Source organism: Mauremys reevesii, linkage group 2 (assembly GCF_016161935.1).
Source record: "Mauremys reevesii isolate NIE-2019 linkage group 2, ASM1616193v1, whole genome shotgun sequence".
NCBI classification, from domain to species: domain Eukaryota; kingdom Metazoa; phylum Chordata; order Testudines; family Geoemydidae; genus Mauremys; species Mauremys reevesii.
In genome coordinates this window covers 84,357,699-84,382,726 of record NC_052624.1, presented here as the reverse complement: position 1 = coordinate 84,382,726, position 25,028 = coordinate 84,357,699, and the positions used below count along the sequence as shown (strand labels likewise).

At 44.2% G+C, this 25,028-nt stretch overlaps 1 protein-coding gene across 32 annotated transcripts in view; it reads left to right on the top strand.

Moving 5' to 3' along the window:
• CLASP2 (cytoplasmic linker associated protein 2) overlaps window positions 1-25,028 on the top strand; it is a 280,902-nt gene that overhangs the window by 131,923 nt on the left and 123,951 nt on the right. For all 32 annotated transcript variants that reach the window (XM_039523734.1, XM_039523715.1, XM_039523712.1 and 29 more), the window contains 6 exons: window positions 3,374-3,466; window positions 3,861-4,006; window positions 7,439-7,574; window positions 10,153-10,223; window positions 11,504-11,563; window positions 24,267-24,344. In XM_039523734.1, coding sequence (XP_039379668.1) covers window positions 3,374-3,466; window positions 3,861-4,006; window positions 7,439-7,574; window positions 10,153-10,223; window positions 11,504-11,563; window positions 24,267-24,344 — 584 coding nt within the window. The remainder of the gene's footprint in view (window positions 1-3,373; window positions 3,467-3,860; window positions 4,007-7,438; window positions 7,575-10,152; window positions 10,224-11,503; window positions 11,564-24,266; window positions 24,345-25,028) is intronic.

Genomic DNA, 25,028 nt, shown 5'->3' with positions numbered 1-25,028 from the left:
AGACATCCCTACACCTGAAGAAATCACCTTGAGAGGAAGATGATCCTCTCCTAATGTGTCCACAACTCATAACATCCTCCCACTGGTATCTATGTCACCACCAGGAGAGCAGGAGCCTATTATTTCATCAAGAAAATCTGTCGTTCAAGATGATGCTTCCCCCCTCATTGTGCCTGACTGGCCAAGACAGTTCTGGTTCTTGGAACTCCTGAGGATTTCAACCCATCCTCCCATCAACATCTGACCACTGCCAGATCTGTTAACACAACACAATGGTACAATCAGGCATCGCAGCCCAGGACCACTACAACTCAAGGCCTGGTATTTGAATAGGGATCAGATGCAGAGCATACATGTTCAGTGGCAGTTCAATCCATTCTTAACCAAAGGAGGAAGGACTCTATCAAGAGAAGCTCTTTGACCAAGTGGAAGTGCTTCTTTTCTTGGTTACAACACCACCAGCCATCTCCAGATCCTCTGTAATCCCTGTTTTTGTAGAATACCTGCTTACCCATAAGACATCAGGCCTCTCTATCAGTTCCCTGCAGGTCCACCTTGCAGCAATCAGAGCTTTTCATCCTCTAATTGAGGACTATCTGTATTCAGCCAATGATGACTAGATTCTTGAAGAGACTTATTAGAACTTTTCCAGCAGTGGTGAAACCAACACTTCAGTTGGACCTCAACCTTACCAAATCTCACTTTGAAGCATTAGCCACCTGTTCTTTGTCCCATCTCTGGGTGAAAGTTGTCTTCCTAGTCACTATCACGTCAGCCAGGAGGGTGAGCAAGCTGGGAGCACTCATGGCAGACCCACCATACACCATCTTCCATAAAGTCTGTCTTTGCCTCCAACTGAAGTTCATTCCTAAAGTCATTTCAAAGTTTCACATGAATCAGACTATTCACTTATCGGAATTTTCCCCCGAACCATATGCCTCTGATGCAGAGAGAAGGCTTTAGTCCCTAGATGTCTGGTGGCCTTTTATCTACAGAGAACAAAAGCAATTAGAAAGACACCTAGGCTTTTTATCATATAGTAGAGTGATCAAGGTCTAAAGGTCTATCTGTGCAGAGACTCTCTAAATGGATCTCAGGCTGCATGGAGGAGGTGAAAGTCCATTCAGTTAGAGCTCAAGCAACCTCTTCAGCATCTCTGCAAAACATACCTTTACTAGATGTATGTAGGGTGGTGACCTGGAGCTCCATACATGCCTTTACAAGACATTACATGTTAGTTTAGACCGGGGTGGCCAAACTGGCTCGTGAGCTGCGTGCGGCTCTTTTACAGTTAGTGTGGCTCCTGCCCCCCTTCTCCCTCCCACCATTCTCTGCATACCAGACTTGGGGGCGGGGGGGAGAGCTTGGGGCTTCCGCCAGAAATGACTGGTGCCTGCTGAGGGTGAGGGGCACAGTTAAGAGGTTTGAGCCCCCAATAACTTGAGTCTCACATCCCCAGTCTCACCTTCCTCTTTCGCTCTGCGTCCCTTCCGCTCCCAGATGTTAGCTCTGCATGGAGAGGTAGCGGCAAACAGCTGGGAGCTGCATGCAGGGTCCTCTGTTTTAGCTCCTTGGGGAGAGGCAGTAGTAAAAGTAGCATCTCTCCCTGCAGCTCCCAGCTGTTTCCCGTTGCCTTTACCTAAGGCACAGCCCCCAGCTTGTCAGCTCCAGTAGCTGCAGTGCAGGGAGGGGGCCCGGCAGCACATGACCCCATATGTCCTCCTCACACATTGCCTCTGGCTGAAGCCCCGTGGACAGCAGTACTACAGTCATACCATCTGCAGCCTCGCGCCCACGTCCCGTTTGACTACTGCTTACTAATCTCCCACATGTGGAATACACAGGGATTGTCACTCAAAGAAGAAATGGATGATGTTTACCTGTAACTGGAGGTTCTGTAAGATGTGTGGTCCCTATCTGAATTCCGCTGCTCTGTCCTCTCTGCTGTGGATCATGACCAGATCCTTGGTAAGAATACAACTGGAGAGGCATTGGCCTGTTCTGCTGTTTATACCTTCGGTTCAGAGCACAAGGAGATTAGCTCCCATGTGCGCACCAACGGACACGACTTACTAAAAATGTCTGGACTCAGACACATGTGAATACAAATAGGGACCACATATCTCATAGAATCAGGTAGGGACCACATATCTCAAAGAACCTCTGGTAACAAATAACAAACCTCCATTTTCAACATACTACCATTTTCCAACAACAACTAAATTTGTCAAAAAATTATTTGAAGTTGCTTAAGAGGAACTTACTTGGAACTCTGTCTCTGACCTGCTTCCCTCTGTTGGCTGGAGAAAAACCAGAACTTCAATTTAGCATATTTCGTGAAGGCAGAAAGGAGCATGTTCTGGTTAGATCCTGGGTAGTAGAGAAGGGTATGTGAGTGTAGGGGGTGGAGTAGAGAAATCAGAAGGACTTCATTAACTTGATTGTATATGAAAGTGGGTGCTTTAAACACATACATTTTCTTAAGCTTTTAATTTTCCTCCTTGTGAAATCTTCTTCCTTATACATGAACACTGGAATTGACAACAGTAGTTAACAAGTTGATTTTTGTTTTGTCGAGTTGTTGGTTTGTTTGTTGGTCAGTCAAACTTTGATTTTTTTTTTCAGGTGAAAAGGTAACCCAAACTGTGAAAATAGAGGCCTTCTTCAAAATATAGTTTTAAAAAGTGTAATAAATGTACTAAATGCATTTATTAAAGGAATGTACAGAAGGAACATTGAAAAAACCTAATTCTAGCTATGCATCACTGGGATACATATTACTTGCATAGATGTTACTGAGATTCTTAAAGTATTTTTCAAACAAATTGTTGGTTTTATTTGTGTTGTAGAATGCCTAGCAATTCAGTCAGGGCTCTATTGAGCTAAGTGCTATATACACATAAGAAAAAAAAGTCCCTGCCCCAATATTATTTCCATAGTAGAACAATTTTATATACATACTGGGAAATTAGATTGAAATTTAATCACAGTAACATATTGACATATTTCCTAAACATTTCACTCACGATGAATTGTAGCTGAATCAAAAAATTAAATTACTAAAATTAGTAAATCACTGGGGTTGGTGATTTACTTGTTCTACATACTGAGACTGAAATCTTTCCTGAGATAAAATGTTTATCACAAAATCAACGTTACACTTTTGAATTTAGAAGGCCTTGAATGACAGTTGTGTATATAAATAAAAATTTGTTCTAAAATAGAAACTCTATTAGAATCTGACTATGTGGAATTTTGTCCTTAATGTTTTCAAAATTGTAGTTCAATTTTTTTTAAACCTAAGACAATTGTTGTCCCTTTTCTCAGGTAAAGATGAAAATATTAAGTCTACATATTATTTGTTTTTAAACAGATCTATTCTAGTCGAGAGCTTGAAGAAACATTAAACAAAATCAGGGAAATTCTCTCAGATGATAAACATGACTGGGATCAGCGAGCCAGTGCGGTATGTTTTTTATCCAAACAGATTGTTCTAAAAAAGCTTTCACAAAATAGTGAAGTATTTACAATTGAGATTAATTCAAGAAATTTTTATATTAGATACACTTTTAAAGATGGAATTGTTTTTCATATTTTTATGTGGTGGTGTATCATTACAATATCAGTTTGAAAAAAAACCCCTGGAATATATAGAGAAATATATTTCTAACAGTGTTTAAGTGGTAATTTTTCCAAAGGACCTCTTCTGAGTCTGTGTGTGTATGCACAAAATTATGTGTACACACATATATATGTGCCTTGCAGGTAGTGACACTTGCCTGTAGGCTTTACATATTTTAAAAGCTCTGTCTCTGTGCAGTCAGGAGTATTGATAACTAACTGTCTTAATTTTGTTGTAGCTCAAGAAGGTTCGATCGCTGCTTGTTGCTGGAGCTGCACAGTATGACTGCTTTTTCCAGCATCTACGGTTGTTGGATGGAGCTTTTAAATTATCAGCTAAGGATCTCAGATCCCAGGTGGTTAGAGAAGCATGCATTACTGTAGCGTAAGTACATGCTTGGTTTTAAATGGCTCTAGATCTAAATAAGGTATATGAGGTATATGGCTAGCAACATCAAGATTTAAAAAAAATACATCTCAGCTGTGCCAATGCACCATCAGCTAAATATGTGTTGAGTTCCTGAGTACCATACCTGGTTGGAGGGTGAAGTCAGGATTTGAAGCTGTAGAACAATGCATATAATCTAAGGCAGCACTCTTCATTGTAACTGCGAGTATCTTCCATGATGTAGAAGATATGCTATATCTTGGCTGAATAAGACATCCGCTTGAAAAGAGAGCGTTTATATAAAAGAGCAGGGGAATATTTTAGTTAGTGAAATATTTTTACACTTAGTAATTTACTTAAACTGTTCTGAAAAGGTACATGAATGTATTGTGAATTAAGCATAGAAATAGTCATGTTAGATTTTAATTTTAATTTTCTATTGAGAATAATTCATGTGCTTTATATTTGGATAATGCCTTGTCAAAATGATTTGTTTTGAACAACAGATGTGAAGTCTTGAGTGACCTTCAGTGTATATCACTTAGGTTGGGACAAAGTTTATGTTCCCTTTAGAGAACAAGTGCAATTCTTTCATAGAAAAGAAAATCACTTGTAGAAAAACAGATGAGCCATCATTTGAGTTGTGCATTTCAGTCCTTATGATAACCAAATTGGATGTGTTTACACATAACATTAATCACTATTTACTCAGAAACTCGGGTTCCAAGCCTCAAAACAATTACTCCTGGGTGCTTGTTACCATGACTTCAGTGTGGCTATTCATAGTAACAAGAACTGTGCCCTGTAGCATTTTCAGGAGCAGGCCCTTACATTTAATAGTCTAGTCAATTGATTGAAAATAGAAGTGAAATGAGGAACTTCAATATCATATCATATATACATGTAAGTGGTCAAATATATTTAATGTAGAGCTGTCAATTAATCTCAGTTAACTCACGTGATTAACTCAAAAAACGTAATCACAATTTAAAAAAATAATCGTGATTAATCGCACTTATAACAATAGAAAGCAATTGAAATTTACTAAATATTTTTGGATGTTTTTCTACATTTTCAGTGTCGATTTTAATTACAACACAGAATACAAAGTACACAGTGTGCTTACTTTATATTATTATTTTTAATTACAAATATATGCACCGTAAAAATGATAAACCAAAGAAATAGTATTTGTCAATTCACCTCATACAAGTACTGAAGTGCAATCTCTTTATTGTGAAAGCATAACTTACAAATGCAGATTTTTTTTTTGGTTACATAATTGCACTCAAAAACAAAACAGTGTAAAACTTGAGTCTACAAGCCCACTCAGTCCTACTTCTTATTCTGCCAAATGCTAAGACAAACAAGTTTGATTACATTGACAAGAGATACTGCTGCCTGCTTCTTATTTACAGTGTCATCTGAAAATGAGAGCATGGCATTTATGTGCCAGATATGCTAAACATTCATATGTCCCATGCTGATGATGCATTCTGCTTGATAATGATCCAAAGCAGTGCAGACTGATGCATGTTCATTTTCATCATCTGAGTCAGATGCCACCAGCAGAAGGTTGATTTTCTTTTTTGGTGGTTTGGGTTCTGTAGTTTCCGCATCAGTGTGTTGCTCTTTTAAGACTTCTAAAAGCATGCTCCACACCTCGTTCCTCTCAGATTTTGAATGGCACTTCAGACTCTTAAACCTTAGGTCAAGTGCTGTAGTTATTTTTTAGAAATCTCACGTCGGTACCTTCTTTGCATTTTGCCAAATCTGCTGTGAAACTGTTCTTAAAACGAACATGTGCTGGGTCTTCATCCGAGATTGCTATAACATGAAATATATGCAGAATGCGGGTAAAACGGAGCAGGAGACAATTCTCCCCCTAAAGAGAACAATCACAAATGTAATTGACGCAGTATTTTTTTAACGAGCATGATCAGCATGGAAGCATGTCCTCTGGAATGGTGGCTGAAGCACGAAGGGACATATGAATTTTTAGCGCATTTGGCAGGTAAATATCTTGCAATGTCTGCTACAACAATGCCATGCGAATGCCTGTTCTCATTTTCAGGTGACATTGTAAACAAGAAGCAGGCAGCATTATCTCCTGCAAATTGTAACCAACCTTGTTTGTCTGAGTGACTGGCTGACCAAGAAGTAAGACTGAGTGGACTTGTAGGCTATAAAGTTTTACGTTGTTTTATTTTTGAACGCAGTTTTTTTGTACATAATTCTATATTTGTAAGTTCAGCTTTCATGATAAAGAGATTGCACTATAGGATTTGTATGAAGTGAATTGAAAAATAAAAATTTTTTGTTTCTTACAGTGCAAATATTTGTAATAAAAATAAAGTGAGCACTGTACACTTTGTATTCTGTGTTGTAATTGAGATTAACATATTTGAAAAGGTAGTAAACATCCAAAAATACTTAAAATAAATAGTATTCTATTGTTGTTTAACAGCGCAATTAATCGCGATTAATTTTTTCAATCGCTTGCCGACCCTAATTTAATGTTCATGGTATTCTCAGAGATGCAAAAACAGAAATAGACATTTTTTTCTGTGGTGTTGGGGGCTTTCCCTCACAAATGAAGAAAAAAAAATCCATATTTTACCACAGAGTAGACAGGCACTCTTCCTTCTAAATGTGTCTTCACAAAAGACATTATTTAACCCTTTGGTACTCAGAATGTCACTTGCTTCTGATTACAAGCAAATCTTGCATTTGCTCTGCACTGGTGAAAACTTTGCTCTTAGCAATGGAGAGTTAAATTGCTATGAGTATGGAAATGATCATCTACTCTGAATTTATGGCCATAACCCTTGAATAAATAAGATGGGGAGGGACTGCAGATTTCATGCATGGGTAACTGACACATTTTATAGTTTGCCTATGGCAGGATAAATTATTATGTAAAACTCAAAATGTCACTTAATGTCATTAGGATAAATGCTGTGTTAAATTACTTTTAGAATTCAATTTTAATATATTGCATTTACAGTGAATGCTTGATGTCCTTGAGAATAGCCACATGAATGTTTTGTTTTCCAAGTTTATGCTGTCATGGTATGGTGAGAAAAAAAAACACTGTAGGTCCTAAGTAATGGTACACACATTAACTTCAGGTTTTTAAAAGTGATATTTTACATGTAATCTTAATTGTAAGGAAGCCTAAGTCTGAGAGACAAAATTACTTATTGTTTAAACTTTCAAGTTGTCCGTAAGGTAAACAGTGTGATATTCATTAATTCCGTGAATCTTTTTTCATTAGGAAGATATAGACTTGGAAAAACATAAATTAAGTACTATTATAGCCATTGTTTGGAAAGATCAGTCTTTAAAATGTCTGATTAACTTTCCATTTCTTGTTTTGAGGCCATAAAATTATTTTTATTAACTAATTTTATTTCATTTCCTGAACAGTCATCTTTCAACAGTTTTGGGAAACAAGTTTGACCATGGAGCTGAAGCCATTGTGCCTACTCTTTTTAATCTGGTCCCTAACAGCGCCAAAGTCATGGCAACTTCTGGCTGTGCTGCAATCAGATTTGTCATTCGTGTAGGTATTCCTCTGATGGTATTTTATGCATTTGGTTGATAAAAAGTAACTCTACTCAGTTAGTCACTCCTAACACAAATCTGTTGCCAGTTTAATATATATTCCATATTCACATAGTCATTGTTTTTAAAGACTGAACTGTAAGGTTTGCCCCGGGGAAGTAATTTTTTTGACAGATGAACAAAATGTCATTATTCATCATCCATCACTACCATCATGGTAAAGTGTGGGCGAGGAGATACTGTGAAAGGCATGTGCATTTTCCTGACTGTTTTGCGAAGCTGGGCTATTTGTTAAGCGTATACCAAGAAATAACATTATCTTGAGGGAACGGCAAAGTGAATTAAACTGTGGACTTGCTAGTAATGAAAACATCCATTTTATTTAAATAAAAAAAATCAGACTGCCTGCAGTTTATATATAAAAAGCTCTTACCCTCTTTAGCCTTTACAAGTAGTAATTACAATTTTACACTGACCTTATCCACACTTCAGCTGGATCTGGGGTTGTTTTTGTAAATTGTTAGAGATCCCGTCAGCTTAACTAGCTGCAAGTGTTTTTATGGCATCCACACCTAGTACTCTTCCTAACCATGTTTTAAGAGAGTATTCTGGGAGATTCTGGACAGCTGTCACTTAGAACCTAAGCAACAGCTGCTTGTGCTAAGGACCATGGGTGTTTTTCTTCCAGAGCATTCTGGGATGTCTAACTGCACAGTTAGGAGAGGAGGAGAGGAGTAGTTTTTTCAGTTACAATGGCATGAGTTGGGATGTCTGTACGCACCAAAATAACTATTTCTAGTTGCTCACAGAAGCCAAACTATATACTAGGTGTCATGGGGTAAGATGCAAAAAGTGAATACAACCAATGATTTGCTTGTTGCAATTTAATGGGGAAAAAGGTTTATGACAGGGCGTAAACTTACGTCCACATAAGACTAACAGGCGATAACATACCAGATAATAAATTTGACAGTCAAATAATTCGCATCCCAGTGTGCTCCTAAGCCTTATCAATCAGATAGCTTTTGCAGTGTGCCTGGAAGGTCAGCAAATTTGAGCTCTTGTACCAAACGCTGGAAATGAGCCAAAGGACCCTCACAGAAAGCACCCTACCCCCTGGCTTGTCTCTCTAATCATGAAGGGTGGTCAGGTACCTTGACTGATATTATTCATGGCAGTAGGGCACTCGGGGGGGGGGGGTGTGTGCAGAGGTGATCTGTCGGGGCAGGTCCCAGGCTATTTAGGACTTCATACGTCAAAGCTAACACTCCAAACTCCTCCTAAAAACCAGCTGGCTGCCAGTGTAGATGCTGGGGTACTGGTGTCTTGTGGTGTTAGTGAGAGATCCCACTTATTCTGCAGCGGCTTCAGTCTCTGAATGGGCTTAAGGTGATTTACTCCCATCTTCAGTCTTGTTTGCCGTTTCATTGTGTTTCCTGTTCCTTGACCTGGCAGTGCTTAGTGTGGTCTGTTTTCCCTTCCTTTCCACCACCAGAGAGGCGGGACTTCGCTCAGGCAGTTGAGCGCTGGCTCCAATGTTTAAGCTGTTGAAGTGGGATTCTGATAAAAAGAAATGTATCTGTGGACAACATTAAAGCGGTCTTATTAATGCAGTCTCGAAGTCAATTTAAAGCAAGCCATAGACCAATATTCTGTATTTTTCAGAAATATTGGATTACATACATAATTTTGTGTATTTTTCTAATTCCTTTGTGATGCATTTTTCTGAAAGGCCTGTGTCATGATGTAAATAGCTCTAGACCAAATATTGTAAAGTAAGGCTGTTGCCTCTATTTAAAAATCGTGTTCCTTCCCCAGTAGGGTCTCATTACCACATGTCTTATATGTTGATCAAATGCTCTTATTCATTGATGAAAACAGTACAAAGTACAAATTAATTGATATTAATTTTTAAAAGTCAATGTTAAGTGAAAAATACACCAAATCCAGTTGCTGTTCTGGAATTTTTCAATGTTTATTTATTTTTAATGTTGAGAGAAGGCAGTGCATTAAAAACAGAGAAGAATCCTGCTGTTATGAGAGGTTCACATGGTCATGTGTCACATTCACAAGCTATGGGGAAAAATACCATGCACTGAATGGGTTGCTAATAATACAGTTTAAAAAAGGCCATGCAGTCTTTATATTATTTATAACAGTTTACTTTTTATGCTCAGGTATTGATTAGAATAACATCTGGTATTGTGTGGAAGCAACATCAATTTAGATTTTCTGTGGGGAAACAGATATGGTACATTTCAGCCTTCAAAGGTTTTTTTTGGTGGCTAAATGTTACATAAATGAGAAAATTGGGGTATGGTCAGAAATGTTTTTCCTTTGATATTTTTATATCTTAATTTTACATATGTTCATGACCTAGTCAGGGAAGTGTACTTTTACATACATTCTTAATTTGCATTAAACAATTAACATTTTAAATCCTATATTTAATCATTATTAATTTTTCGGCAACAAATAAAATATTTACTACATTCATTTGAAGTTTAGCACTCTGATTTCAGGAATGTTTTTGTCATTGGTTTCGTTGTGTTATAACATTTATGGATTTTTTTCAGCATACCCATGTGCCCAGACTAATACCTTTAATAACAAGCAACTGTACTTCAAAATCAGTTGCTGTCAGGAGGTGAGTATTTTATAAATAACAAATTATTAAAACTGTTAGTTTATATTTCTTAATTTTATAATAGACTACTAGCAAAATTATCTTCAAAATAGTATGTTTTTATTGCAGTCACTGGAATATAATGTGAAAATCTATTATCTAATAAGCTACCACGCACTACAGATAATTGAGATTCAACAAATTGAGATTCGTCTACATGCTGGTAATGAGTGAAAAACTTTCCTTAGCAAATATGTGAGGGGGGCCTCACCTATCAATTTCTGCAGAATTGAAGCTTTGATTTTTTTTTTAAAGTTTCAAGCTTATTTCACTGCAAAAGGTAACCTTCCAAATGGAACCTAAATGTAAATAAATGAAGTGTTTTCCCAAGTCTGAAGTGTTTTCCAAGCTCCAGTGCTTCTGCTGCCATAGGTTTCCTAAGCGGTAATAGACTGAAATTAACATTACTCTGGTCAGTTTTGCTGCTGCAGTTCAGAACCCACTGAGCAACAGTGAGTGTATCCAATTTGTCATTTTTATGCTAATGCCACTACTTTGTAAATCTATGAACAGCAGCAGAGGCAGACACAGAGGTTATTCATGGGGAAGGGGCAGCTCAGAAGCATTATAGATTTTGCCTCCCACTCTGACAGCTCCCTGAAGGGCTTGAGTGGAGTAGTGAGACCTGCTCTTCTATGGAGCAGGGGAGGGATAGAGTAGCAGAGACCCTCCTCCACTTGAAGCCATCAGAAGGTTCTGCAGGGGGACAAAAAGACATAAAGTTTCTTGCATCTTCCAGCGCCTTGGTGATTGGACTTCTAAATTTATAAGACATGAGCTAGTTACAGGCTGTTACAAAAGATGATACTCTCAAGCAAGGAACAGGACTTGCTGTCTTGTCGAAAACTCACCAACCTCTTCCTCAACAGGTTTGGTGTGGTTGATTTTCTCACTGGGGAATTGCCACTTGGCTTAGCTGGTGGGCATTTTGTGCTAAACATGTTAAAGCGGTTGTATTTGTAGTAACGCTTGTTGAATGTCAAGTGGTCATATGAACCATTTCTGCTTTTTAAAATGCAGTGTGATTGCATATAAGTGGTAAAAGATAAACAAGGTGCAAAGTAAGAAAATTTTCTACCATTACAACATAAGAAAAGCAATTTCCTAGTGTGTTAAGTGTGAGATATTTTATTATATGCAGTTGTTATTTTCCAGGAGGAAAAAGAACCAAGTTATCACCTATTATTTCAGGAAAGTAGAGAATTGCAGGTTTTTAACGTTTTTTTCCTATTTTGTTTTAGACGCTCCTTTGAATTTTTAGACCTGTTACTGCAGGAGTGGCAGACTCATTCACTGGAAAGGTAGGAGCAGTGTGTTCCTTTTTGTCATCTAGAAAAGTTTTCAATTAATTTCAAAAGAAAAATCCTTCATTTAAATTCTACAACTAGACCACTTAACTAATTTGTGAAATAGACTTTCACAAATAGTTTACTCTGTATAACTATACTATTTGCTCTTATGAATTATCCTATCAGTGTTTTATTGCTGCTGTTTAAACTTACCTTGGGATTTAGAACTGGTATACAAATACTTACCTGAAATTAAAAGGTTTTCTTAAATTTTGTTTTGTTTCTCTTAGCATTAATGTGATGGAAAAAATAATTTTATGATCCAGTAAAACAACTGTATTTTGAAGAGAAAACAGATATTTTTCTTCAAGTTGTTGTCCCTACAGGTGTTTTATGTCTCATGTGTGCATTACATCAAACTTTTTATCAGCATGCCCTCAGGACCATGCCTTTGATCTGCTCCATTACGAGAATATGTAGGGAGTGGTGGTCCTCCTCAACTGCTTGCAGCTTGAGACAGTGTTGTGGTATCTGCTAGCTAGCTACACAGCTTGTTTATTATTTTTATGAAGTATTTATTTTTGTTAGTTAGCTTTTCATTTATTTTATAGCCCAAACGTGTGCTTGGGGTGGGGGTGTTCCCTCTTCCTTTTTTGTGGTCAGGGCTTCTGTTGCCCTCAGCCCGTGTTTTTTTTGTATCCTTTCCTACATGGATTATGAAAACTCAGGACTTTCCCTTAGTGTTGTATTAATCAGTGTTATACTGATTTTAATTGTAGATTGGTAGTTGAGGTGTTAGTTACATTTTTTGTGGAGGGGATGCAAGAAGGACCTCCAGTCTCTTTAAAACATTATTACTATTCCTTCACTAAATAATTATTACAAATTAGGTTCTGATGATACACTGTGTCTGGAATTTTAATCCTAACATTAGAAAGAAAAGGAAATACTACAAAATTGTTATTACTAGAAATGCTTTCCAAGTTGGTGGTATTGTACAATCTGTGTGTTTGGCTGTATAGATGCAATATGAAACTATCTGAAAGGTGGGAAAAGATTCTTATCTTCTCTCCTAATAAACTAAACAGTTACATAACTTTTTTGTCTAGAGTGAAAAATAGGATTATGATGTTGGAAATACTGTGACTGAATATTTTTTCTAAGGATGAGTATGTTACCCACCAGTGGCCTAAATTAATGTACAGTAAAATGACCTTGAAAATATTTTACACATTACTCAGGATACACAATATACTATGTATTGCTAGCATGTTAAATCAGAGAGGTAAAAATATATCTCAGTTCCCTAAGAAAAGACAAAATCAGTATTTTGCTGCGACAGTATTTGATAGGTATTATACTGGCTGACAATATTCAGTGCATTTTAAATCCAGTCTGAAAAGGATGTAAATAAAGCATATTAATCTAGGTACTTATTGGCCATAATCACAGTAATAACTGGGCATCTCACAGACTTAAATATATTTAATCTCATTAACACTCTGGTGAGGTAGGAAAGGTAGTATTTTTTCACAGCTAGAGAGCTGAGGTACAGAGCAATTAAATGATTTGGCTACGGTCACATAGGAAGTCTGTAACAGAGCTGGGAATTGAACCTAACCTCCTAAATCCCTGTCCAGTAACTTAAATGCAAGATCATCCTTTCCTAATACTGTGGTGATATCTTATAAGTAATGAGACTTCTTTGCTTTCAACTACTAATACAGTATTTCCGAGTAAATAATCATTCTTCTTCAAGAGATGTCCCTGTGGGGTCTCCACTCCAGGTATTGGTGCATCCCTGCGCCTTCGGTTGGAGATTTTAACAGTAGTACTCATACCAGTCACGCATGCGCAGAGCCTTCCTCCTCCTTCCCCCACCCCCCACTCTGAGTGTACCTTAATAGTACGCATGCGCGACCAGTCTTCTCAGTTTCTTCTCCAGCGTCCCCAGCCTGAGATGGAGCTCAGCAGACTCGTTAGAGACTTTCTCTCCCTTTGTTACAATTACCTTTCTAGTTAGTTTGTTTGTTACCAGTAGTACTTAGTTACCATTTTTCTATCTTTTTTTTCTCTCCTAAAATAAATAAATGAATAAAATAAATGAAAAAAACCTTTTCTTTGTTCCTGTCAGCAGCAGCCGCATCCGACATGCCTGACTCCCCAGGCTTTAAGCGCTGCTCTGTCTGCAATGATGCCATGCCTCTGTCAGATGGCCACGCAAAGTGCATAAAATGTTTGGAGTCCTACATCCCCCCCCAAAATGTGCCCACTGCAGCAAACTTAAATCTAGGGCACGGAAGGACAGGGAGCTGAAACTAAAACTGCTCCTCCTTCAAAAATCATTAGGGTCAGCTTCAGACCCGGGCGCGGACTCCGGCTCCGCTGCACGCTACAGCCCCCCACCTCAAAGAGAGAAAAGAAAACTGCAAAAAAAAAAGGGCACCTTCTCTCAAAGGGAACTTTGCGGGAGAAGACTTCCACTGACAGGTTTACAGCCTCCCTCCCAGCCCTTCCCTGGCTGAACACTTTTGACACGCTAGGCTCCTCCGGTGCCGTGTAAAACCCGCCTGTGGCTGCGGCGGTACCGACAAGCTCCGGTGCCGAGGCTTCAGGCTTCCAGTTGCCTGCCTCTCATATGTCACTGTTTGGCACCACGACGGAAGCCATGCCGACACATGCTAACGTGCCTGACCCCCCGCAGGCTGTTGTTGCTTTCCGGGCACTGACACCTGCTAACTTGGCTGGCAGTGAAACAATGCTTAGGATACCGGTGCAGAGGAAATTTTTTTCGCAGCACATTCCTCTTGCACAGCCCTCCCCTCACAGAGGAGCTCCAACACTGCAATTTACAGAGTCAAGGGACCTGCTGGTATCGCCTATCCTGCAGTCACCCCTACTCAATGCCTACTTCTTTCCAAGTGCTCAGTCAGGGTTCTGACAGCCTTCCTCCAGTGATGAGGAAGGTGGACTGCAGGGGGAATTTTTACCACATCAAATCTCTCATCTTCAGACCCCAATCAATAGAGGTAATAGAAAAATGACCTCATCCTACTATCAGGGTCCTGCCCCATTCTGTGTAAACCACTGAATGGCACCACCTATGCCCTTCCCTTCCCTCCACAGTGGCAATATTGGGCGCCATGGGCATCTTCTCCTCGAGACCACACTCACTGTTCCACCTCAACGATGCACGACACCTGTCCGGCACCGCCAGCTGATGAACCTGACACTGACGTAAGGCACCAGGCAGCACCATCACAACTGCAGGATCAGTCACAACCTGCCTCAAACCCAGTAGACCCAGTTGTTACACCTTATGAAGCCTTACTTCCTCCTCTCAGAATTTCAAGACCTTTTCAAAAGAGTTGCCAGTGAGTTAAGAATTAACTTGGAGGAGGTTCCTGAACAGCAGCATGAGTTAACAGACATCCTGCAGCCCTCTTCTTTTAGGATTGCATTACCGATCAACGCAGCCCTTTTGGAACCTGCTACGGCCATCTGGCAGACTCCTGCTACAAGCCTACCTACCTGTAAACGAGCGGACCGCAAGTACTTCATCCCTTCCAGGGGTTCTGAATTCCTTTTCACTCATCCAGTGCCAAACTTGCTGGTAGTAGACGCAGTCACCAAAAGAACAAACGCCAGTTCTTCTTCGAGTGCCTGCTCATATTGATTCCAATTAGGTGTGCGCGCGCCGCGTGCATGCTCATCGTAAGATTTTTTACCCTAGCAACACTTGGTGGGTCGGCTGGGTCGCCCCCTAGAGTGGCGCCGCCATGGTGTCGAATATATATCCCTGCCGACCCAACGGCCCTTCAGTTCCTTCTTACCACCCGTGTCGGTCGTTGGAACAGTGGAGCGTGGCTTAGCTGATCTCCACTTCCCTAGCTACTTGTTAATTCTTGTGTGTATATAGTTCAGATTTCTATAGTTGTAGTTAATTTTATTAGTTCTTAACATAGTTAGTGTATATAGTTAAGAGGGGCTCGGGGATTATCCCCTTCCCCGCACCCGGTGCCGGGGCCCATGCCCGGTTCACTGGGTTTCAAACCGTGCTCGGCCTGTCACAAGCCGATGCCAACAGGAGATCCCCACGACTCCTGTCTTAAGTGCCTCGGGGAAGTTCACCTCGCAGATAAGTGCCGTATTTGCAAGGCCTTTAAGCCGAGGACAAAAAAGGAGCGGGACTTTCGTCTCAAGCAGCTCCTGATGGAGGCGGCTCTTACCCCTCCACCCTCGGCACCGAGCGCTGGATAGTCTACAATCAGAAGCACTTCCTCAGCACCGGATGGCACCGGTACCGCTAAGGCCTCTCGGCACCGACCGTCTCCGGCACCGACGTCTGTTCGGCACTGCTCCCTCTCCCCAAGGGTGAAGAGACAGAAGACTCTGGCTGCTTCCATGACAGCTGCACCGCAGCCAGAGCACTTGACTAGGTCGGACTGCCCGGCACCGACACCTGCCACGGCACTGACAACGTCGGCACCACCGATTCCGGTCCCGCAAGGGCCATCGAGTCCGGTGTCTGAAAGCTCCCCGGCGAGAGCCGTGGTTGAGCTCACTGTTCCCTCCACGCCGGAGACATTTTCCACGGCGAGGGAGCTGATCGCAATGACAGAGTCTGCGCTGCCTCAACCCCCAGCACCGCCGGTGCGGGTCATACAGTCGATCGGCAAGCCTGCCTTGATCAGACCACCCTCTGTCGGCACCACAGCGCGGCACCGTTCACGATCGCGGTCCCGCAGATGTTCTCTGTCCCGTCACCGATCCTGGTCCCGACGCCGCTCACAGTCCCGGCACAGTTCTCCTTCTCGGTACCGGTCGCACTCGCGGCACCGATCAGCGTCCCGTTCACTGGCCCGATACTCTCGGCACCGATCCAGCTCCCGGCACTGCTCCAGAGGGAGACTCTGCCCAGGGCTTTTCAGCCCCTCCATGGCCATCTCGACACACATCGGTGTTGTCTCATGCAGACAGTTCCTATACTCAGGACTGTGATTCCAATGTGCCCACCAGTGTCTTCCAGGAGACCCAGGCCCAAGACCAAGGCCCCCATCAGTGGTCATTCTGGAGACCTTGGGCGTACCACCAGGCCCAAGGTGTACCTGTAGTTCTGTCTCGCTCTGTCCCATCAGAGCACCGAGTGCCAGAGGCTACTGTTAGCCGTCCCCCTCCGACCGGTACGGAGGAAGCTCCAATTCAGCCACCAGACTCCCAGATCCACCTGGAGCAGGAGGTCGTCCAGGAACAAGAGCCCACACAGGACCGCTTGTCCCTGGCCTTTCCTCTTCCTCCTCTCCAGATGAGGCGGTGGCAGGAACATCCTCCTCGGGCCCTCCTCCAATCGACCTGAGGGCCCATCAGGACCTCCTGAGATGGGTGGCACTCAGTATGAACCTCCAGGTGGAGGAAGTCCCGGAGATAGAGGACCCGGTAGTAGATATCCTATTGGCTGACGCACCCACAAGAGTGGCTTTACCGTTTATCCGGACGATCCAGGCCAATGCTGATACCATCTGGCAGTCTCCAGCCTCTATCCCGCCTGCTGCCAGGGGAGTTGAGCGCAAGTACATGGTGCCCTCTAAGGGGTACAAGTACTTGTATGTGCATCCTCCTCCCTGCTCCCTCATAGTGCAGTCTGTCAATGAGAGGGAACGCCATGGCCAGCAAGCGCTGGCTCCAAAATCGAAGGAGGCTAGACGTATGGACCTACTCGGCCGTAAGGTGTAAGGTGCCCTACAACTCTGGGTGGCAAACCAACAAGCCCTGCTTAGCCGCTACAATTATAACACCTGGGCGGCGGTGGGTAAATTTACGGAGTTAGTCCCTCAAGACTCTTGTTAAGAGTTTGCCGCCCTCTTGGAGGAGGGGAAGAAAGTGGCGAGAACTTCCCTCCAGGCCTCATTGGATGCAGCCGACTCCGCAGCCAGGATTCTGGCCTTGGGTGTTGCCATGAGACGCATTTCATGGCTTCAGGTGTCAGGCCTCCCGCCGGAGCTACAGCATACCATACAGGACTTGCCCTTTGACCGTAGAGGCCTGTTTTCTGAAAAGACTGACCCTAGGCTACAAAGCCTAAAGGACAACAGGGTCATTATGCACTCTTTCAGCATGCACACGCCGGTAACTCAGCGCAGGCCTTTCCGTACCCAACCTCACCGCCCTTACCCTGCGCCTAGACAAAGACAGGACTTTGGCAGAAGGCGTGGCCGGGGCAGTCGTAGGCAACAGTCAGGACCCCAAGGGGGCCAAAATCAGGGTCCCGCCAAACCACCAGCGGGGCCAAAGCCAAACTTTTGAAGGCATCCCCGAGGATGGCGTACCAGTTATTACCCATCATCCATTCCCTCCCTTTTACAACCGCCTCTCCTTTTTCCTCCCTGCGAGGTCCCATCTAACCTCGGATCATTGGGTCCTACACATGGTGGAATTGGGGTACTGCCTCCAGTTTATTTCGCGCCCCCCCCCATCCTCGTCCCTCTTCAGGGACCCCTCTCTCACGAGCAATTCCTCTTGCAAGAGGTGCGGACGCTCCTCGCCGTAGGAGCTATAGAGGAGGTACCAAAGGATGAAAGGGGCAAGGGGTTTTACTCCTGCTATTTCCTAATCCCCAAGGCGAAGGGAGGTCTCAGACCTATCCTAGACCTGCGAGAACTCAACAAGTTCATGATAAAGCTGAAGTTCCGCATGGTATCCCTAGGGACCATCATCCCATCCTTGGATCCCGGAGACAGGTATGCCGCCCTTGATATGAAGGACGTGTATTTTCACGTTGCCATTTATCCTCCACACAGAAGGTACCTCCAGTTTGTGGCCAACCGTCAACATTTCCAGTTTACGGTCCTTCCGTTTGGCCTCTCTACAGCCCCAAGAGTATTCACAAAGTGCATGGCTGTAGTTGCCGCCTCCCTCCGCCACCGTCGGATACATGTTTTTCCGTATCTAGACGATTGGCTCATTCGAGGGACCTCCGAGGCCCAAGTCATCCGTCATGTGGCCATCATCAAGGACCTATTCCTGCGTCTAGGCCTGATGATCAATATAGAGAAATCCACTCTGATTCCCACACAGAGAATAGAATTCATTGGGGCCATCCTGGACTCCAATCTCACCAGAGCCTGCTTACCTCAGCCTTGGTTTCAGGTGATGGTAACAATTATACAAGGTCTATGGAACTTCCCGACATCTTCGGCTCACACTTGCCTCGGTCTCCTGGGTCACATGGCTGCCTGCACATTCGTGACCAAACATGCCAGGCTACATCTCCTTCCCCTCCAATCGTGGCTCGCCTCGGTATACCACCCGGGCAGAGACAGCATAGACGTGATCGTCACGACCCCCCCCCCCCCCGAGCATCCTAGGCTCCCTCGACTGGTGGTCGACGCCCTCCCTGGTGTGTGCAGGGATGCAGTTTCATCCGCCTCAGCCCTCGGTGTCCCTGACGATGGATGCATCATCTCTCGGCTGGGGTGCTCACCTTGGTCAGCTTCGCACTCAAGGCCTTTGGTCAGCTCAAGAGCTGGCCTTGCATATCAATGTCCGAGAGCTGAGAGCAGTCCGCCTTGCGTGCCAGGCATTTCAGCAGCGCCTACAAGGATGTTATGTCTCAGTGTTCACAGACAACACAACGGCCATGTATTACATAAACAAGCAGGGAGGAGCACGGTCCTCCCCTCTTTGTCAGGAAGCCATCCAGCTCTGGGACTTCTGCATAGCCCAATCGATAGACTTGGTAGTGTCCTTTCTCCCAGGGGTTCAGAACACTCTGGCAGATCGCCTCAGCAGATCCTTCCTGTCTCATGAGTGGTCGATTTGTCAGGACGTTATCCATTCCGTTTTCCGGAAGTGGGGCTTTCTCCGCATAGACCTCTTCGCTTCTCGCAAGAACAGGAAGTTCCAGGCATTCTGCTCATTCCAAGGCCTCTCCTCAGGCTCGATCTCGGACGCTTTTCTGATGCCGTGGACGAGCCATCTGCTGTACGCTTTTCCACCATTCCCGCTGGTTCACAGGGTCCTGCTAAAACTCCACAGGGACAGAGCGCACCTGATCATGATCGCTCCAGCGTGGCCCAGGCAGCACTGGTACACCATGTTGCTCGACCTGTCGATAGCCAACCCGATTCCCCTGCCTCTATGCCCAGACCTCATAACGCAGGATCACGGCAGACTTCACCACCCAGACCTGCAGTCCCTGCACCTCACAGCATGGCTGCTGCGTGGTTAAACCGATCCGAGTTATGTTGTTCTGCCTCGGTACAACAGGTACTCCTGGGTAGTAGGAAACCTTCCACTCGGTTAACATATCTGGCCAAGTGGAAGCGTTTCTCCTGCTGGTGCGAAACGCACAATGTTACTCCCACTGAGGTCCCGATCCATTCCATCTTGGACTACCTCTGGTCTCTCAAACAGCAGGACCTGGCGGTGTCGTCACTGAGGGTGCACTTGACAGCCATCTCTACCTTCCACCTAGGGGAGAGTGGCCGCTCCGTATTCTCGCACCCTGTGGTTTCTAGGTTCCTCAAGGGCTTGGAGCGCTTATACCCCCACGTTCGCCGCCCCGCCCAAACCTGGGACCTCAACCTGGTTCTAACCAGACTTATGACTGCCCCATTCAAGCCGCTGGCAACCTGCTCACTGCTATACCTGTCCTGGAAGACAGTTTTCCTCGTAGCCATTACATCGGCTAGACGAGTCTCTGAGCTTTGGGCTCTCACGGTGGACCCACTGTATACTGTTTCACAAGGACAAGGTGCAGTTGCGACCACATCCGGCCTTCCTCCCTAAGGTGGTATCGGCCTTTCATATCAACCATGATATCTTCCTTCTGGTCTTCTTTCCGAAGCCACACTCATCGCGAAGGGAGCAACAATTGCACTCCCTAGATGTCCGTAGGGCGCTCACATTTTATATCGAGCGGACAAAGCCCTTTCGTAAAACGCCCCAACTCTTCGTCGCAGTGGCAGACCGAATGAAGGGCCTACCTGTCTCCTCCCAGAGGATTTCATCTTGGGTGACGTCGTGCATCCGCACCTGCTATGACTTGGCCCATGTTCCATCGAGCCACCTCACTACACATTCTACCAGGGCTCAGGCCTCTTCTGCTGCCTTCCTGGCCCACATACCCATCCAGGAGATCTGTCGTGCAGCTACCTGGTCCTCGGTCCACACCTTTGCCTCACATTATGTACTGGTCCAACAGTCCAGAGATGATGCAGCCCTTGGCTCAGCAGTTTTGCATTCTGCAACATCTCACTCCGACCCCACCACCTAGGTAAGGCTTGGGAATCACCTAATTGGAATTGATATGAAGAAAAGACGGTTACTCACCTTTGTAACTGTTGTTCTTCGAGATGTGTTGCTCATATCCATTCCAAACCTGCCCTCCTTCCCATTCTAGGAGGTGACTCAGCCGACCCACCGAGAGTTGCTAGGGTAAAAATCTTCCGACGAGCGTGCACGCGGTGCGCGCACACCTAATTGGAATGGATATGAGCAACACATCTCGAAGAACAGTTACAAAGGTGAGTAACTGTCTTTTTCCCTGCTCTACCGCATCCAACAAGGACAGTAAGTGACTAGATCTGCTTGGACATAAAGTATATGCATCTTCCACTTTACAATTTTGCATTGCTAATTATACTGCTGTTCTGGCAAAATATGACCACAAAAATTACAACAAATTCATGGACTTTATTGATGACATTCTGGAAGAAAAGAAACAACAATTCACAGCTCTAGTTTCTGAGGGACAAATCTACTGTTCTTCAAGCAGCTCTTGATGCAGCCAACACTGCAGCAAGATCCATTGCTACAGTAGTGGTCATGCGCCAAGGTTCATGGCTTTCCTCCTCTTCCTTTCCTCAAGAGGTCTAGAATACCATTGAAGATCTTCCCTTCGGCGACAAATTCTCTTTGCCTCCACGATGAACGATGTACTTCATTCAATGAAACTCAAGGACAACTCTCCGGTCTCTATGAATTCAAACCCCTATGATCAGAAGGCGACAATATCGATATCAACCCTACCAGCGTCCACACTACCCCGCATATACCCAGCAATTCCATAGATCACATGAGCAACGACAACAGCAATGCCAGAGACCCATATACCATCATTGCCGTTCCAATTCCTCGGCAGCATCTCAGCCCCCTCCAACTAATGAGCAGATTTGAAGCCTTGGTCGAGGATTTAGAAAACAGTGTTCCCACTTCAGTGCTTACACTGCATGTCCCTATTTTTGGACACCGCCTGCGACCATTCTCCCATCAATGGCAGAACATTACGACTGAAAAGTGAGTTATTGAGGTTGTCACAATTGGCTATTCGATCCTTTTCCTATCTTTGCCTCCTACTCACCCACCCTCCCTGTCCCTCTTCAGGGACCCCTCTCATGAGCAACTGTTGGGTGGGGTGCACACATGTCCCACCACACAGCCCAGGGCCTATGGTCTTAAGCCGAAACCTCCCTGCACATAAATGTCCTAGAACTTCGAGACACATGCAATGCCTGCCGTCACTTCCTCCCATTAATCCGGAACCAACATGTATGGATAATGACAGACATCACCTGCATGTTCTATGTAAACAGGCAGGGTGGGGCTCGCTCTCAGTCACTTTTGCACAGAAGCCATGAAGCTCTGGAATTGGTGCCTTGCGAACATTTGGATATCAGCCGCCTATCTTCCCAGAGCTATGAATACCACAGCGGATGAATTAAGCAGACGCTCCACATGTGGGGCTATACAACATAAATTTTTTCACAATTGCGAAAAGCATGAAATGTCCTGAATTTTGCTCCCAAGCGGGACTGGGCAGACATTCCCTGGGAGATGCGTTCATGATCCCATGGCGCCAGGACTTGCTGTATGCTTTTCCTTCTATACCGGTTCTCCACAGAGTTCGAACAAAGATACGGACAGATTGTGCCATGGTAATTCTGATTGTCCCATCGTTGCCCAGACAACCATGGTTTCCGGTCCTCACCAGAATATCAATCTGCCCACTAATCTTGTTGCCCCTCACTCCAAACTTCCTATCGCAGCAACACTGCTGATTTCTTCACCCCAACCTGTCCATGCTCCACCTCAAAGCTTGGTTCCTACATGGTTCTCCCAAAACGAACTAGCATACTCTGAGCAGGTTCAAAGAGTGCTCCTACATTGAGAACACAATCTACTCGCATCACCTATCTCCGTAAGTGGAAGTGATTCACACATTGGTGCTCACCTAAACAACAACTTCCTACTTCTCTACCTCTCCCAATCATGCTTGACTACCTATTAGACCTCAAGCAATCGGGCCTTTCTTTCAGCTCAATCAAAGTCCACTTTGCTGCTATTACAACTTTTCATGACAAGATGGACAATACCTCTGGTTTTGCTCATCTAATCACCAGGCTCTAATCCCTATACCCAGACATTAAATCTCCTATCCCTCCGTGTGACCTTCACTTAGTTTTATCCTGCTTAACTCAACAACCATTTGAGCCCCTAGCCACTTGCTCCCTCTCTATGAAAACAACATTCCTAGTGGCAGTCACCTCTGCCAGATGGGCAGGAGAAATAACAGCTCTCATGGCAGACCACCATATACACTATTTTTTAAGGACAAGGTTACCCTCCAATTACATTCCAAATTCCTTCCAAAGGTGCATTCGTCATTCCACTTGCATATGTTAGACGTACGCAGGGCTTTGTCCTTCTATTTGGAGAGAACCAAGCTCTTTAGGAATTTGTCTCCATCACAGAGCGTTCCAAAGGGACACCTATTTCTACCCAGAGACTTTCAAACTGGATTTCTGTGTGTATCCGACTGTGCTATCAGATAAAGAAAATGACGCCTCCAGTCGGCATCAGAACTCACTACACTAGATCTGTGGCTACCTCCATGGCTTTTCTATGCAAAGTTCCCTTGGCTGACATCTGTAAAGTGGCCACTTTGTCTTCTGAACACACATTTGTTAAGCACTATGCCCTTACTCAAGGACCTCTCTCTGATAACACAATTAGGCAGAGCTGTATTATCTACTGCATTCCTACCAGATACGAAGTCCCTACCTCCTTGAGATACACTGCTTTTCTATCACCTGGAGTGGAGCACCCACACGGATATCTCTCGAAGAAGAGGAGGAGGAGGAGGTTACTCGCCCTGTGCAGTAACTGACGTTCTTCAAGATGAGTGTCCCTGTGGGTGCTCCACTGCCCATCCTCCTCCCCTCTACTTCGGAGTTGGGGTAGCCTCCATTGTAGAGAAGGAACTGAGGAGACTGGTCGCGCACGCATACTATTAAGGTACACTCAGAGTGGGGAGGGGGCAGACTCTGCCCTTGCGTGACTGGTACCATAAAAGACCCTTGGCATAGCTGCAGCTGCCCAGGTCAGTTGACTCATGCTGTGGGGCTAAAAATTGCAATTTAGATATTTGGGCTAAGGCTGGTGACTGGGCTCTGAGCCCCCGCGAGAGGAGTGGGTCTCAGAGCTCAGGCTCTAGGCCGAGCCTGAATGTCTCTACTGCAATTTTTAGCCTGACAGATTGAACCCCTTGAGCCCAAGTCATTTGACCTAGCTCCAAAACTTGGTGCCGCGTGTTTTTAATTGCTATTTAGATGTACTCTGTATGACTTAGAGAAACTTAATTAACAGGTAAGAAATTACCTTGGTATAATTAAATTTGTAAAAGTAAAAACTAACATGAGGAATGTTTGTCTTCTAGGCATGCAACTGTCTTGGTTGAAACCATCAAGAAGGGCATTCATGATGCTGATGCTGAGGCAAGAGTGGAGGCAAGAAAGTAAGAGTTTTGAGTGAACTTGTAACCTTGGTTGAAAGATTTGACATTTTATACCAAGGGAAGGGAAGTCTATATATTGTAGTACAGTAACTCCTCACTTAACATCCTCCCCTTAACATTGTTTCAAAGTTACGTCACTGCTCAATTAGGGAACATGCTCGTTTAAAGTTTTGCCATGCTCCCTTATAATGTCGTTTGGCTGCCTGCTCTATCCACTGCTTGTAAGATTCTGTGGAAGAGCAGCGACTTTACAAGGGAGCATTGCATAAGTTCCTCTTCTCCACCTCCTCCCCCTCCCTCTCCCTCCCAGCGCTTAGGACTTTCTGAGAGGGAGGAGGGGGAGCAGGGAAGGGCTGCGTCTCCACTGCTCCCCCTCCCTCCCAGAAAGTCCTAAGCGCAAAGCGCTGGGAGAGAGAGGGAGGAGTGGGGAAGTGCCGCATCTCCACTCTTGCCCCTCCCTCCCAGAAAGCCCAACTGTTTGGCAGCGCTTAGGACTTTCTGGGGGGAGAGTGAGAGAGCGATGAAGTGACTTGCCCAAGGTCACACAGCAGGTCAGTGGCAGAGCCAGGAATGTAACCCAGCTCTCCTGAGTCCCAGTCCTGTAGCCTCTCCACTGTACCACTCTGTGTAGTGGTGAAAATAAAACTGCTAGTAAGTATTGTTAGCATTCAAATGGTCTCAGTT